At 31.0% G+C, this 17147-nt stretch overlaps 1 protein-coding gene across 1 annotated transcript in view; it reads left to right on the top strand.

Annotated features, from left to right (window-relative positions):
- Nucleotides 1-17147, top strand: part of LOC118186915 (serine/threonine-protein kinase PLK1-like) — a 278218-nt gene that overhangs the window by 245361 nt on the left and 15710 nt on the right. Inside the window, exons 5-9 of the mRNA XM_085821671.1 lie at nt 6859-6954; nt 7423-7698; nt 11356-11437; nt 11996-12092; nt 13532-13612. Of these exons, the coding sequence (XP_085677797.1) occupies nt 6859-6954; nt 7423-7698; nt 11356-11437; nt 11996-12092; nt 13532-13612 (632 nt within the window). The remainder of the gene's footprint in view (nt 1-6858; nt 6955-7422; nt 7699-11355; nt 11438-11995; nt 12093-13531; nt 13613-17147) is intronic.

Genomic DNA, 17147 nt, shown 5'->3' on the forward strand with positions numbered 1-17147 from the left:
CTGAAGAAATTATCAAAAAATCATCCAATAGCAAAAGAATTCCAAATTTCTCTGATGAAAGCTTATACTAATACAGCACAGCATATGAAACAGAAATTACCCCTTAAAAATTCATATCTAATTAGTTTTACAGCATTAGATCCAGAGCTAAGAGGTAAAACCAGTACAATATTAGCTTTTGAAAAATTATCATCTTTTATGTCCCATATTTTTAGTGATAATGAAAAGTCAAAAGTAGAAGCTGAAATAAGGTTATACCAGAGTGATATTGATATCACCAAAGAAATGCTCTACACATCTGATGAAAGTGGAAATCAAGTCAAGTGTACAATTGATAAATATTGGTCTAAAGTTTTTAATTTAAAAGATGATTTCACAAATAATTATAAGTATCCTACATTGGCTAAATTGGTCAAAGCCTGCCTTAGCTGCTTCCATGGCCCATTAGTGGAAAGTGCATTCAACTTAATGGATACACTTGTCACTGACTATAGAACCTCTCTTAAGATTGATTCCCTAGATGCAGTGCAGACTATTAAATATGATTTAATGGCTTCTAAAGAAACCTCATGTGAAAAATATGGCTCAAAAAATCCAATGACTGATCCAATTCACAAAGATCTCTTACTGAATATGAACAGAAGTTAGAAAACATATCAAGAGGACTTAAAAACATGTATTTCAGATGAGTCACCTATAAAAGTCTCTGAAAAACCTTCTACATTAGCAGAAAAGCAAACTGCTTCTACCTCTGCATGTGCAGTTCTCGAGGAAATTTCTTCAACTGTAAATGAGGAAAATAAAAGTCAACCTTCCTGCAATTATGAAGTTCACCACAAAAGAAAGACAACCCCACAAACATCAGAAAATAAAAAAGAGCAGCAGAAATTAGATAATTTTTTTAAAAGAATGAATTCAGGTAATTTAAAATATTTACATAAAATGTAGTAGTTTATATGTTTGAAAATTTATGGTTATTAATTTTGCAAAAAAATTAATTCATTGAACTTTTATAATTAGGTCATTCAATACTTCATAATTGTAATTTTTCATTTCTCTCCCCCCCCCCCCCTCTCGAAACTCCAAAATGTCGGTAGTAAGTCCGTAAAAGTTTCAGGGGAATTTTTGGGGTCCCACAAACACCCCTGCATATGTCAAATCATGTCAATTTTGGAGCATATAATCGTAACTTGTGGCGCCGTCTAGGGACAGAAGCTGAGAATAGTAGCTTTTTTTAAAAAAAAGTTATGAGTGCTGTTTTATATCATAGATGGCGCCACCAAGCGCCGTAATTTGTTTTTATCTGAAGTAGTAAGTTTCAAAGGGCAAAATCCGCGTGCAATGATAATTATCGTAACATTCCATGGAACCACTGAAAGTAATTTCATCAATAATAACTGAGAAGGATTTTATAATTTGATCGCGCTTTACAATCTTTGAAAAGATGCTAAAAATGACAATATCTGTGTGGTCGAGTAGGAAAAGTAACGCATCACAGCAAAAAGTTTAAGAATTCATCATTATTTAATGTAGCGTACAGCATTGCTAATCATTCAGTTTAATAGCTTCCGATTTATTTTTATGGAAAATAACAGTTAATAGTTTACTCAAGTTTATTTTTTTCATTTAAAATACTTATTTAACAAAATTGGGATAATTATATACAGTATTAAATTTCTTACAAAAATTATATCAGCTTCTTTTATTAATCAAGATAACCTACAAGAAAAAATACTGGTGCAGTGTTATATTTGTAAAAATTGCTATATTGTACTCTTTTTGATTTCTGAATAAATTGGCAGAGATACATGAAAAATATGCTCAGAGACAGGATACCCTAGGAATAGCATTACAACAAATGTACGCGCACATATTATTATTACAAAAAATGTAATCATAAGGAGTGTAAGAAGTAAATGAGTAAACAAAATTTTGATCTGGATAAATATAAATTGAACTTCTGCAATATATAAATATTCCATTCTGCAAGCTTTAAAAAAAGAAAAAAAGTATAGGGAAAAAATTTAGGCACTTTTTCAAACAGGAAATTAAGAACAATTTATTAAAATATTTTAGAAATAAACTGTAGAAAAGCATGTCTAATAAATTGGAGGGCAAACGAGCTTTTGAATGCATCCAAATCTAATTATAAATTATTTGTAAGTAATGGTGGTGCCATCTGTTGCATAAAATAAATTTTAAAATCTTGACATTGATTAGAAATATTTTACACAAATTTAATTGTTACCAGTTCTCTTCCTAGATGGCACCACTGTTTAAATTATTTGATTGTGAATTTGTCAACACCACCTAGAACTAACTCAAGGCCACGGCGCGCAGTTCGTGACGTCACTGCAGTAGGGATACTTTCGTCCTCGCCAACTTTAAGGGTGCCTTCTTAAATATCCATTTGACAGGCTTATTTAAAAACTGAAATTTTTATATTTAATTCTCATCGTTTATAAATCTGGAAAATACCTTGCTTTCATTAGAATGTGAAGAACCGAGATTTTTATTTTTAGAATGTTTTCGATACGAATAACTAGAATTTTTAATTCCATTAAAAGTTATTACTGATGTTACTAAATTTAATCGCTGAGAAACTCTTGTTAACGAAAGAAACTTCACACTTAATGAATCGGAATTTTATTTGTACGCAATAATTAAACAGAAGACAATTTAAGACATGAAGGCAGGATATAGATCCTAAAAAATTGAGATAAATTCTAACTGATTTAAATTATGAAGCTAATTTACCTGGAATCATGTAGCAACATAAAATCATTAGTTGAAAACAAATATAAATTAATCAGAGATGTTTATTGGTCAAGGGTCGTATTAATTATACTTACAACAATTTATGCCTTGACTAATAAACATCTTTGATAAGTATAAGTAATATATCTTATTTTTGACATATGTTGCCGAATAATAATAAATACTCATGTTTGAAACAAATAACACTAAGCTTGCAACGATTTAAATAAGTTTTTATAATTATTTGAGACATTAGGTGCACAGAGAGAATTGCATATTATTTTGCATTTTAAATGGCAAATATCAAATCTCTGATAGAGGTCTGATATAGATCTAAATAGCTAACCTCTGATCTTTACAGGGAAATTTTATAACATGGTTTAGCAGTATTGTGTGGAAGGCAAATGTAACAAATCCTAAACTGGGATATTGAACACAACAAATGAAAAACACTATCATTGCATTATTACTGCCGAATAAAATTACTAACATATAAATGCCCTTAGGATGCACTAAATTATACATTACAATTCAAAACAATTTATACAGAAATACTTTAGATAATATGTATATGCTTATTTTCAATCAGTCAACTAAAAAGAGGGAGGATTGTTTTCAATCAGTCAACTAAAAAGAGGAAGGATAGAGGAAAAGAAGAAAATCATCGAAATTGTCTTTGCAGTCAATTCAGAATTATTCAAAACTGTCTGTAAACGGGGAACGATAAATATTGCTTTTTTTTTATCACAGACTGCATTTCATCAAATAAAAATGTATGACATAATATTTCATAAAGACTACATTTCTATCTTTAGAAAGAATTTAAATTGTAGTCTTTATGAAATATCATGCCATACATTTTTATTTCCATACGTATGTATATGCATGCTTATAAATGTATGACAATATATTCGATTTCTTTGAAAAAAAAATTGCTTCGACATACTGCTATACAAAATATACAATTAGCTACCAAAGATGAGCATAACCTTTGAATTGTCCGAGGGTGAGGAGCCAAAATACACCCAGAACTCCTTAAAAATTTATAAGCATGGGGTGAAATTGTACATAAAATACTGAATAGTATCATACTTTCTGGAGAATACCGTAAGTTTTCTTTGGATGTATTAATTAATGTTAATTGCTCCCTAATGAATTGTATGGCTTTCTGCTTATTTTCATCGTATTGTTCTTCAATATTTTCTAAAGTTTCACAAACAGAATTTATTCTTAAATTCTGCACATCACTTTTAAATTCATATGACAACAAAGCGTTTAAAATAGAAATAACCTCATCTACATTGCCAACAGATGCTGGCAAAGTTAAATTATTAAATTTTTTAAGTTCAGTTTTCCCAATGTAAACTGAAAGTTCAAGTTTTTTGTTTATTAATGCTGAAATATTTATTTCAGGGCACGGTGTTAGCTCAATAATTAAAAAGATAGCTTCCCGTGCTCTTTTAATACAGTTCCACAAGCCAGGTAGCTTTTCTTTTCCCATCTTATCTAAAAATTCAGAAAAAGAAGAAAAGGATTTTTCTTTTTCATTCGTCTGAAACTGGGATATACTTTCAGTTACAGCCCACTGAAGATTTTTATTTTCTAGCCTTTTATGACATTCATCTGGGCTTTCTCTCACGATAAATTCCCTTGAAATATCTTTTGGGCAGTTTGGGAAAATACTAGGAATCGCAGAACGTTTTAATTTGTACCTCGATAAGGGAGCAGTCACCTTCCTTCCAGTCCTTTCATCAACGAATTCTGTACATTTTGAAATGTCCTCAGGGTGAAAATGAAGGGCACAAACCTATCAGCAAGAATTTGTATACATTAAGTTTTTCGGCTTTAAACTGAGCATACATTATTAAATTTCATTAAATTTGTAGCATAAAATAATACAGGTTAGGTTATTTTAATTATGGCAAAGCCTCGAGGGCTATCTGCCTAAGGGGAGGGATGCCTTCATGGAGGACTTTCTAAGGGAAACTGGCTCGTATATACGTTACACATGGGGAAAACACCCATGCAGCCAGCCCGTTGCAGCAGGCCACTAAAATAATATAAGTTAATGTTTATTCACGACTAATAGAAAGAAAATCCTACTTAATCTATTAATTGTATAAAGTGAAACAGGTACTAGTTGTGAAGAATAATGTCTAATTAGATAGAAAAATCTTTTGTCAAATAAAGTGTTGCATAAATTTAATTATTTACTTACAAAAAATACGAAACACTTGTATGCAAAGATTGTTATAATCGGATTTAATTATCTAAACTAGAATTAAATACAAGATTTTGTAAAACTTCATATTTAATGATTTATGTTATATTAAGTGAATTTTAAGAATATCAGGCATGAACTCACAAAAATTTAAATAGCGTATTTTTTCGCATTAACATCAGAAACAAAATTGGTATTAGTTACAGAGATATTATCAAGATTTTTCAAGGTCTTCGGATTTTAATAAATACGCTGTTCCTGTGACAAATGTATCGAGATATTTAAATGCAAGCATTTTGCAACATACAAAATGTATTTACAATTTTGAATATTTATTAATCCTACATTTAATTGAACTATAGATTGAACGATTAGCATGATGATAAGCAGTACTATCTGCTATAAATTAAATTAATAGTATGATTAAATCATCATACTTATATAATCACTATTAGACTTACAATAAGATTAAATATGTTTACTTTCTATAAATGTATGTACTCGATTTAGTTTATGATAATTATAACATACTTAACACAGGAGCACTTTTTAAAGCACAGATAAGTATAAACTTAATCATTAAAAAAAAAAAAAAAAAAAAAAAAAAAAAAAAACGCAACTTACCTTCGAAAATTTTGTTGGCTTGAAATTGCTTCTATGAATCGCCTTTATCCATTTATTTAAGAATTCTTTCTCTTTCGGAAAAGAGAAAACCTGTACTTTTGGGCCATTTGGATAGTTCCCTTTACAGTTAGGTACACAGCATGTGTAAACCATATCAAAAATTTGAAAAACAAATAATAAAGTGAAATACTTATAATATAGAAATATCTGAAAAAAGAAAGAAAATGTCGACTGTTCTTATGGACGATTTCTGACCAAGTGACCGTCAAAACTCCGGAAATCCACCCACCACAGTCCTGGGTGGGGAGAGTTAAATGAAATACAATCCCTACTAACACTGACGTCACACCTCCTCCTGAGAAACGCGCCGTGGCCTTCAGTTAGTTCTAGGAGGTGTTGGAATTTGTACGTTATTGGAATAATTATTTAAAAACAAGCTTATTTTTAGAATTTTCGATAGAAAGTCTTGTGTGCTGGAGATAAAAATGTTTTATTCTCTACAATATTGCCCTGTTTACTTTGAAGTTTTTTTAGCCAAAAATTTGTTTAAGTTTTATAGAATATGGAACAGAATAATAAAACCAATTTAAAATTTGGGCTTCCAGGTGCCGATGTTCGGATGGAGGACTATGTTATTCAAAATTTGATGATGCTAGGTACCATTGTTTTTTCGCAGTACTAGAAATATGTATACATTCATGTAGATTCTTCATTATTGAGTTTCTTTAAATATAATACAGGGCCAAACCCAAATGGTGTGGTGCTAACCCAATGCTAAAATTTACGTTTAACCCAAATGCTACACTATACCCATTTGGTTTAAAAAAAAAATAGATAAAATAGTACGTGGGACTGAAGTACTATTTTATCTATTATTAGTATTTCACTTGGGACTGAAAGAAATTGCTTAATTGTTTATCATGTGATATTAAGAATCATTTGCCCCAAATCAGCAAATTCTTACTGATTCATAACATTTGTTTAAAAAAAATTTTAGAAAGAAAAAATATTTATATATTTTTTCCCTATTTATCAGTTGTATCAATCAAATATTTTACTACGTTGCTTATCCACAATTATTTAGTGGTGATGTTCTTCACATTCAGTAAATTGAAAATATACTATAAATGTTCCTTATCTGTAATTTTTAAAAACTTTATATTACAACCCCTTTTTTAAATGTTTAATCATATTTAAAATTATTAAAATGAATGTTTATATGCACATATTGCATTTGATATCTGATTTGGTTATAGTACTGTTTGTGGAACTCCAAACTACATTGCTCCGGAAGTTCTCAACATGCAAGGATATAGTTTTGCTGCAGATGTTTGGGCAATGGGATGTATAATGTAAGTTTTTTTATTATCCACTTACTGTATTTAACATTTATTGCATTTATTATTCTATTTAACATTCCCAATTTCTGTTTTTATCCATAAAATTTTAACACTTTCTCTTAATTAATAGAATGAACATGTAAAAATTCATACAAATGGTAACTTAAACATTATTTTGCCTTAATGTTTGAGTAAATATTTTTATTTATACATTGGTTGATACAGTTTTCTGGCAGATTTTACTTTCATTTATAGGTAACAACTCACTGTGAATTCCCTACTTGTCTATTATGTTGGTGTTTTTAATTGATGAATCTTGGATTAATAACAAATTTATTTTTATGTTAGTTTCAAGTTTTGATATAATAGCTTTTTTTTTTTTTTTTTTTTTTGTTAGTTGCTAGTTAAAAATTCATTGTTTATTAATTCACAGTATTATACAAGGCTGACTGAAATTTATTTATGTAATATATATTTTAGGTATGCCATGTTAGTGGGTCAGCCACCTTTCGAAACTGCTACACTCAATGAAACTTATTACCGTATTACTGCTAACAAGTATAGCATTCCAAGTTCTATGTCAGAAGCTGCACGCCATCTTGTAATTAGAATGCTGCAATGCAAACCTGCTGACAGGCCTTCTTTGGAAGAAATCTTACATCATAAATTCTTCTCCTCAGGATATTTACCGCCATCTTTACCAACTAGCTGTTGTATTACTGTTCCTAAATTCCCTATGGTACCTTATGTTAAAAGGTAATCCTTAAAATTTTTTTTTCTTTTTTAAGAAAAATATTCTAAGATTCTGTGTCTTAGAATTAGAAATATTTTGAAGAACTTATTTAATAATAAGTTAAATTATTTTTTGCCTTTTTTAATGTTTTTAATTTATGTTAAGAAAGGCTGGTAAGAAGATTTATTTCCTTAAATGTTGATGCAAAAACAAATACAATAACTCCAGAAATGATGAATGCTGGATATGGAACAATTCTGGATAGCTGAGTGTATAGTAAATGCAGTTCATGGTAAAAAAACCAAATGAATAGGAAAAAAAAAAAAAAAAAAGCCTCGTTTTAAGAGTCATTAAAAGCTTACATTATTTAAGATTTCGAAAAACAAAAGTGCACATCAGATAAAAACTTATGTATTTTTTATCAAACTTAAACATATAAAATTAAAACATCTTAACCCATTATACAAGCCCATTGAGCATAAAGGTTGACACATTGGTGCATCAAAAGTTTGTGTACGCACTGACTACTTATATAAAGAAAAGCACTGCCATACCTCACATTATAAGCTAGTAGTGAGCTTTATTTTATATAAGTACACTAATGTTTGTGAAAAATTCAACACCATTAAGGAATTGTCAGATATAAATGAAATTCATTTCACGTATTACTGATAGTGGTACAAATAAACGATCAAATTTACAAGAAAAAAAATTGAATGTCGGAAATCAGTACTTTGTGTGTCCGGCACTCTGAGCAATGAGAACCTGTACACGTTGTGGCACTGAATCATGCAGGTTCTGAATGTAATCATGGAAAAGGCATTCCATATTGTTTTGAATTGATGCCAAGTTTCAGCCTTAGTGTGTGCCTCACTGGTTATACAAGTGAGTCATTGACCAATGAAACCACAGAGTGCTGAATGAGTGACATATCCAGGGAATAAGCAGGCCATGGAAGAAACAAAACATGTTGTGCTGTAAAGAAGGCTTGTGCAGTCTGAGAAAGATGTGCATGGGCATTATTTTGCTGAAATACAGCTCCCTGAATGCGTCTAAGAATGGGCTAGACCCCTGTTTCTGCAGTGTCTCTTATGTAGTGATTACTGTTGAGGCTGCTATCAATCTGCACTAGATGGGTTCGACAATTATACTCAATAGCTTTCTACACGATGATGCAAGGTGTTTCTGCACTATGATGCTGCATAATGCACTGTGTGATCAGGCATTTCCCTCTAACATCAGATACATACTCTTCCATCATTGTATTCCAGATTGCTGCGAGATTCAATGGATATTGAATAGCAACATGGCATGTAGTGTGCCATGTTGCCACAGGGCACACTACATGCTGTGTTGCTGAGGCCATTGAAGTCAGAGGCATTTGTGATTCAGTGACAGGGAAATCCTGCTTAGAAGAACCCTTGCATTCAGTTCATGCTGCAGCAGATGTTGATAAACACAACACTTGTAGCCATATTCCAACATTGCGCTAACAGATGAGACAATGCTGTATAATCTGTCGCATCCATGTGGATAAGGTGTCTGTCGTTCCATGCTGTTGTGCTATTACATGCCCTACTGCCAGATTTTGCCTTGCTTGTGTCCATTTTTTTCATCGCTGTTGTGGCATTATGCTGCATCCTGGCTGCAATTGCTTGATACAAAAGTCCACCCTTTCGCATACCAATGGTGCGGCCTCATTCGAACTCCATTAGTTGTTGGTATGGCACCCTATAGTGTTAACAAAGTGTATTGACCACTAATTAAACGTTATTTGCAGACAAAGTATGCCAAACATATTTCAAAGGAACTTTACAGTCCTTTATATACATGGAACAAGTAGCTGGTTCTTATTCCATACATGTGCAAAAGCTGTATGATTCTAAACATTTGCATGTTTTACCTCACTTTACATTTCACGTAAGTATGGTTCAGTTTGCATAATTCTTTCTACTGCAGAAAATGACATAATAAATTGGGATACTTATGTATTTTCATATTGAATGCGAAAGTTAGGAGAAATCCTGCCAAACCTGCAGCAATCATCCTAGCAGAAGTCTGGAGTAACATTTTACTCTTTATTTATTAGATGATCAACAAATGCAAGTTATAGATGTGACATATAAAAAACTTAAATACTAGCTTTGAGATGAACTGATAAATAAATTCATTAAAATTCTGGTTGCCAAAAATCTCACACTGGCCTTATGGCATTAAAAATACAGACAGTATAGTCATTTTCTTTGTGAAGCTGGTGTGACATAAATGTAAATTTCAATGGCATTGTGTAGTGTTATTGCATAGTTTTGTCGAACCTCAGAGTCTTTCAAATACTCCTCTGTTTTCTATAGAAAATAGTAAGGAGAAAAACAGATAAATAGCAGCTAATATATATCTATCTTTATAAATTCTAGACTAACTGATTGAGGATCGAGATTACACAAAAATCAAAGAATTTGTGAATGTTTTGTGATGTCATGCTTATCCATTATTGGCACTAAATCTCACTGTTTGGTGTCAGTTTTTGTTTGTTGAAAAAGGCCAATGAAAAAATATGTAAGCATCTAAATGTATATATAAATTTACAATGTTACATTTTATTGTTCTATTCCATTACTTTTACGTGTGTTGTATAGTTTTACTGAGCATGTAACATCTTGTATCCATGAGCTGCAGGCAAAATACTTTAGAAGCCTTTCGCATAAAGAGCTTGAACAATACTACTGTATAGGGAGTTATAAAAAGTTAAATTACATATTTATAAAATTCTTCATACCTTCACTATTAAAACTGTTTGCATAAAATTCTGTGTCTTAGAATTAGAAATATTTTGAAGAAGTTGGTTTAATTTATAGAACACTGATTATAGATTTATAGGTCAGTTGATGTGCAGAAACAAAGATATTAAGATAAGAATACAGTTTATAAGAAGTAAAATAATATAATTTTAATTATTTAAAACTAACTCTTTTCAATACAAGCAGAAGATAATAGGCATGATGGCATTGTATACATTTTCAGCTTAAAGTTTTTAACTTCTTGGACCAGATTTGATACTTTTGTGAATTTCAGTCACAATAAGAGCTTTATTTGTTTGTTTGTCTTTTCTTCTACATTGCCTAATAGTTAGAGAAAAGATAAAATTGTTAGGGAGAGGAAATTTCTACAATTTGTTTTCATGTATTTCAATTTGGAAACATCCCTATTTAGTTCACACATAATTTTTCTTTAAAAATTTTCTTTATAATGTATTTTTTCTGCTTTAAAATTATTTTCATAGATTTTATTTAACATTTATGGGTTCAATATTATGATTTTATATTTATGTATATTTATTGATTTTACTGATGTTATTTGCTTTAGTTATACTTATTGTTACAATATTATGTTTTAACTAATTAAAATAAGTAATTAAAATTTAGGAGGTTGCACCCGGGGGCAACTGTTGCAAATAAAAATTAACAACAAGTTTAAATAATTATAAATATCTTTGATGTTAATTCTGTAAATTTTGTTTTATTGCTAAATAAATTATCTACTGTTCTTCATGCCAAATATAATACTGATCCCTTGAATATATTTTAAACACCAGTATGCATTAAAGACATCAAATCTTGTGTACTTGCAATATATTAGTTTTTTATATAATATTATTATTTTTGTGTTATGTTACACTTTAGGTCTTCCAGTGAACAAGATGTTGATAAAATTGCAAATAGAATAGTTGATCTTCAACTTAGTCCAAAACCAGATGTACCAAAGGTAAATTTTAAATCTTATTTATTCTTCTCTCTTCATGAACACAAATGCATTTATATGTACATAGACAAATGTGTAAATTAGGTCTTGAGCATATTAAGTACAAATAAAACATACATATTTAGTCTAAAGGCAACTTCACTGAGTTTAAGTGTAATAAATTGAGAAAATAAGATTTTATAAAATATATATTTGAAATTGAATGTAATCTGCATATTGCCTACCATAGTTTTTAAATTATAAGTTATTTGATTACATTTTTCTTAGTGTAACTAATTAAGTCAATTATATGCAGGAAGTTGAAAACGTTATTTAAAATTTGAAAATAAGCGGATTACTAGCATATTATGCTTTTACTTAATGTTTTACTTTATCGCTTGCAATATTAGTGATGTATTAACATTTAGTTATTGGTTGAAGTGACTGAAGATGAATGCAATACAATATTCCTAGTATTTTTTTTTTTTCTTTTCCTTAGATAGTGACATACATTTAAAATATTTACAGTCTTTGGCTTTACATTATATAAACATGTGAATAACCTATTTATTTATTTTCTAGATACAAGTAAAATCTGAAGAATCAACGCCTAAAAAAGATAATTGTTTTCCAACAAACATCAGGCAAAAGCTTACAAATGTTCTATGCCCAGATAAATGTAAGAATTTTATTTCTTTAGTTCAATATACATTAAAGTTTACGAAATTGCTATGGGTTATTTATTCTAAAATGATCTCACTTTTATTTTCATATAAAGGAAATCTAAGCATTTTATAAACTTTTTATGTAAAAGTACAAGAAAATTTATATCATTCATGCCATTTGTAACAATTAATATAATTAAATCGTTTTAAGTACTTGTAAGCAATTTTAGATTATATTACTATTTTTGAATGCCAAAAATTAATATTTGCTTATTTTGAATAAAAACTAGATTAAAAAATCTTAATCATTTTAAATTCAGTGTAGTTCTTTTAAGAAATTTTTGAATATTCACATTGTGATCTTGACATCACTCAGTACTTCATTTAACATTAAATTTTATACTGAATATTTTACTTGAAATATATTGTAAAAACCATCATATTGAATGTGATCTTGTTTGTTAAAAGGATATTGAGTATGTGCTTTTTTTCCCAAATTAATATAGAAAAAAAGTATTAATTCATAAATCTTTTCCATGTTCTTGTTGATTAAATAATAAAATATATTTGATTGAATAATCAGATATGTACAATTATTTAAATATCTGCTTTATTATACTGCTTTAATACATCTCATTCTTCTTAGCTTGAAAATTATTGATTTTGCTGTTACGTCCATTAACTGCTTACTGCAAATTTTTACATTTATAATTTCTGAAATGGTCACTTTGAAAACTCATGACGTTTTTTAACTTAGGATTGTGTTCATCCATGATGGTCTAATGGAAAATTAAAAATTAAAACACAATTTAAGGTGTCTAAAAATGCTTATGTCTTCGAAACTACAAATGTTACAATCAATCTAAATACATCATTAGATAGATGAAAGAGCTCATTAGCAAATATTTATAAATTTTTAAAATTGGACTGAGGGACTATGTAATGCATAAAAAATAGTGAAATTTTGGTGACATCAAAGCTGCGTGTACATGTGTGATAGCCTGTGAGTGGCAAGGTTGTCTGGTAGACAGTCGTGCACAGGCATTGTGCTCGGGGGGGCGTCTGCTGTATTTTATTTTATTATTTACTAGGAATACAACTGCAGACATCTTAAATTATATATCATATTTCTCATATCATTTATAATTTTTACATAGGGTCATTCTGAATGAATAAATGTAATAAATAAAAAACAAAATATGTGCGTGTGTAAAATTTTTTATATTACTGACATTTATTTTACAACATCCTCACACCGGATTAAACACCAGTCACTCTTTAAACTAAAAGAGAGAGTGTACTGTCGATCTTTTTCTTTGATGCACTGAGTTGATGTTGGATCTTCATCCCATGCAGATGTTAAAAATTGCTGAATGGTGCATTTAATGAGTCATTTTATTATTAATTATTTTAATTGAAAATTAATTGAATCAATTTGTGTGTTCTCTTTTAGTATCCAAAAAACTAAAGGAAGCCTGCACTTCCAGTAGCATGTACAGCATGGTGATGAATGCTCTTGAATCAATGCCAGAAGGTAAATTAGGTTTTATTTTGTATTTTCTTAAATCCATTAGTGGGAGGTAGGTATTTTTTGATAGCATAATTTTAGAAATTATCAAGATAGTTTTATTAAATATCAAAATTTTCAAAACTATTGATTTTAATAATTTTGGCAATATTGCAAGAAGTAATTTTTATAGAGTGTTCTGTAAAAATATCAAAATTTATTAATTTTAATACATTTGCAAAAGTTACTAGAGAAAGAAATTGGCTATACATTATTGTGTAGCTGATGTTATTCCCCACCAAAAATCAGCCAGTCATGTAACATTTTTAATCTAACTTACTGTGAGAATCTGATCAAGGAGGAAATTTAATGTGGCAGAGCTTGTGGAGTATAGTGCTACAGCTGCTAAGGATTCTATCACACTTAGGCAATGTTTACACATGATCCATTGTGTGTCAGAGGAGATTGTTTTCATTGAACTGTGATTCACAAAGTGTCAATTGTGTTGTAGGCCACTTGGGAAATAAATGAGTAAAATTTTCCAAATCAGTGAGCATGAACAGGCCAAATACCTGTCAGAATAGGATTGGGATAAACAAATCTTATATTGTTGCTGTCATTCAGAATGCTGAAAGTTCTTTGCTAGGGTCCTATAGAACCAAAGCCATAGCTAGGATTTTCAGCACCCGGGGGCATCTGATGATTTTGTGCCCCTGCTTGTTTGCCTATAAGGTATTTCTTCCACCTTCTTAACAAGCCTTCATGGTTTAGTGATCAGCGTGTAATTGAGAAGTCCATGGTTCAATTCCTGGCAAAAGCATTGCTAATTTTTCATCTTTCTGGCCTCGAAATAACCTAATGTCTGTACAGTGGTGCCCGAACTAAAAGGGTGTTGGATAATGAGTCTCCTCACACAGGATTTGACAATTGAGTCCCCTAAAAATCCCAGTCGCCCTTTAAAAGAGGGAGTATATAAGGTATTTCTCCCATCTTCTTGGCATGCCTTCATGTTGTGGTGGTCTGCATGCTCAGCACGTAATTGAGAGGTCTGTGGTTCAATTCCCAGTGAAGGCGCTGCATATTTTTCATCTTGCCTGCTTCCAAAAAAATGCCTAATGTCTCTAAATGCCAAGAATCGAAAACATTTCAATTCTAAGATTTCGTGACATCAATTTGGCACTCTTCTGGATGTTGCACCTGGGAACAGATGTACTCCCTGGCTACAATACTGTGCAGAATGCTGAACAGATCTTTAAAATTTCCTCACATTAATTAGCTTCATGGGAAGTTAGGCATTCAGGACCTATATAGAAGCCTCAAACAATAGGGATCCTTTATTGAGGAATATACTCACAACTTTCCAGGCTTGATACGGATAAGTTGGATAACTATAACTCTCCACTTACATTAATTGTCTGGAATGTAGGTAACGTGGATGCTAAACATTACAAATTCCAGAAATTGATCCTACAGTATAAGGTCAACTTTTGCTTCTTTATGAAAACCCATTCTACGGCAGATGAGTAATTATGTGTGTCACATACTATGATCACATTCTCCTGACCACCCAATGATTCTGAATTATTTACTGGTCACCCTGGAAATATAATTTTTTGGGGGGTGAGAGGAGACTTCAATTCCATGAGACGAGGCCTTCCTCTTTTCTTCTGCCCTTAAATTACCTCCAGAAAGTGTACTCGCAAGATTATTATGTGATGCAGCTACTAACATTACTTTATGGATCAAGTAACAGCCATATTTGACCATTTACTCTACAATACTTGATAAAAACATTAAATCATTAGCTACCCATTCCCACTGAATTTAATTCTTAGACCCTTGAGTTCTCTGACGTTTTTATCAATAAAATAGAAGGGTATTATTTACTGCAATGTTTAGTTGAATAAATGATTAGGTGGTAAATTATGAGAGTATTCCCATTTTTAGGAAGATGGTTAGGCTGTTTTGAATCACATAAGGGCTATTAACTTTGAGGGAAGGGAATGCTTTCATGGAGGTCTTCCTGAGGGAAATCAGCTCATATTCATGTTACACATGGAGAAAACAGTCATGCAGGCGAGCTTATTTGCCTGGAATCAAACTCCTACTATTCGTTACTCTTAACCATTGGTTGGTGGGGCTTTTTATATCAGAACTCATAGTTTAGAAATCATAATAGGTTAAACCATATTATCTTCCTTCAAATGTAAGTTAAATGAGTTATATTTATCCAGTAGAATTCCAGAAATCTGCAAAGCTTGGGACCAGAGGTTGTGTGGATCTTAGGATTTTGCGGATTTCAAGACAGAAAAGATAAATCATAATTTTCAGACTAAAAGTGTAAAATAAATAAGGTGTATTAGATACATTTAATTAAATTATGATATACATTATTGCAATAACTTACTATATGCATTAAATTATTATTACATATATAAATTGATTATATTATTCTTTGTATTATATATACACAGCATCGAGGTTTGCCGATTTCACCTCATGCAAAGATTTTCAGTTTCGGATTCCGGTGTTAGAGTCATTGTTGCTGTAAAATTTCAACAGCTTTTCTTTATTTTTCCATATATCATACACAATCGTATTGCAATTCCATATGATTCTGCTATAAACTGAGGAATAGCACCTGTCTCCATCTTTTGCAGAATTTGCATTTTTTGCATTACTGTCAATGCAACGTGTTTACATTTTCCAGCATTGCAAGCAGTAAAATCATGAGTGCGTTTCTAATTTGTAATTGGGTAAAAGTTTACAATTGGGTGCCCATTGTTTTTGGCAATTCTTTTTTGACGCCAAGATCGACGCCAGGAAGGCGCAATTTCAAGATGGCCACCACACAAAACCAAAATAAAAAGTCAAATAATTGCACAAACTCTGTGTCCATGTACACATCAATCTGTTTTCACTTAAAAAAACATCCCAGAATTGCACAAACTAGACATTGCACACTGCCTTAAATTTGTCCATGCACACATCAATCTAGTTTCATTAAAAAAAATCAGGAAGCTAAAACAAAGTTAAAACTATCATGGTAACCAGAAATGAGTGTTATATATGTTGACTCATCAAACATAGATAAATTACTATTTATTGCTCATAGTCTCTTTGGATGTTTTCATCCCATAACCATTTGCTATCTTTTCTCAAACGTTGCCTTAACGCATGAGTTAGACTTGACAACTGAGGTGTGAATTTTACTAAGTATGTCACCAATCCTAAAAATCGCTGCAAGTCTTCCCGACCTTTTGGTTCTGCAAACTTTTCAATCGCTTGGACATTCTTTGGATCAGGTGCAATGCCTTTATCAGACAGTACATGGTCCTAAATAAGTCACAGAGGTCTGAGATAGCTGTGTCTTCTCGATGTTAAATTTTAGATTATCACTTCTGCTATCGTAAGTGTCTTCCTCAACAACTTGCAATGTTCTTCGACAGACGACGATCCTAGGGCTAAATCATCAAAATATGGATTTATCTCGTTCTCATTGCTAAAAATCTCCTCCATGGCCCGTTGAAATTCCTCAGGTGCATTGTTCAGACCAAAAGGA

The sequence above is a fragment of the Stegodyphus dumicola genome, chromosome 8, assembly GCF_044657685.1.
Source record: "Stegodyphus dumicola isolate Sdum_Otavi_A_Nest chromosome 8, ASM4465768v1".
NCBI lineage: Eukaryota > Metazoa > Arthropoda > Arachnida > Araneae > Eresidae > Stegodyphus > Stegodyphus dumicola.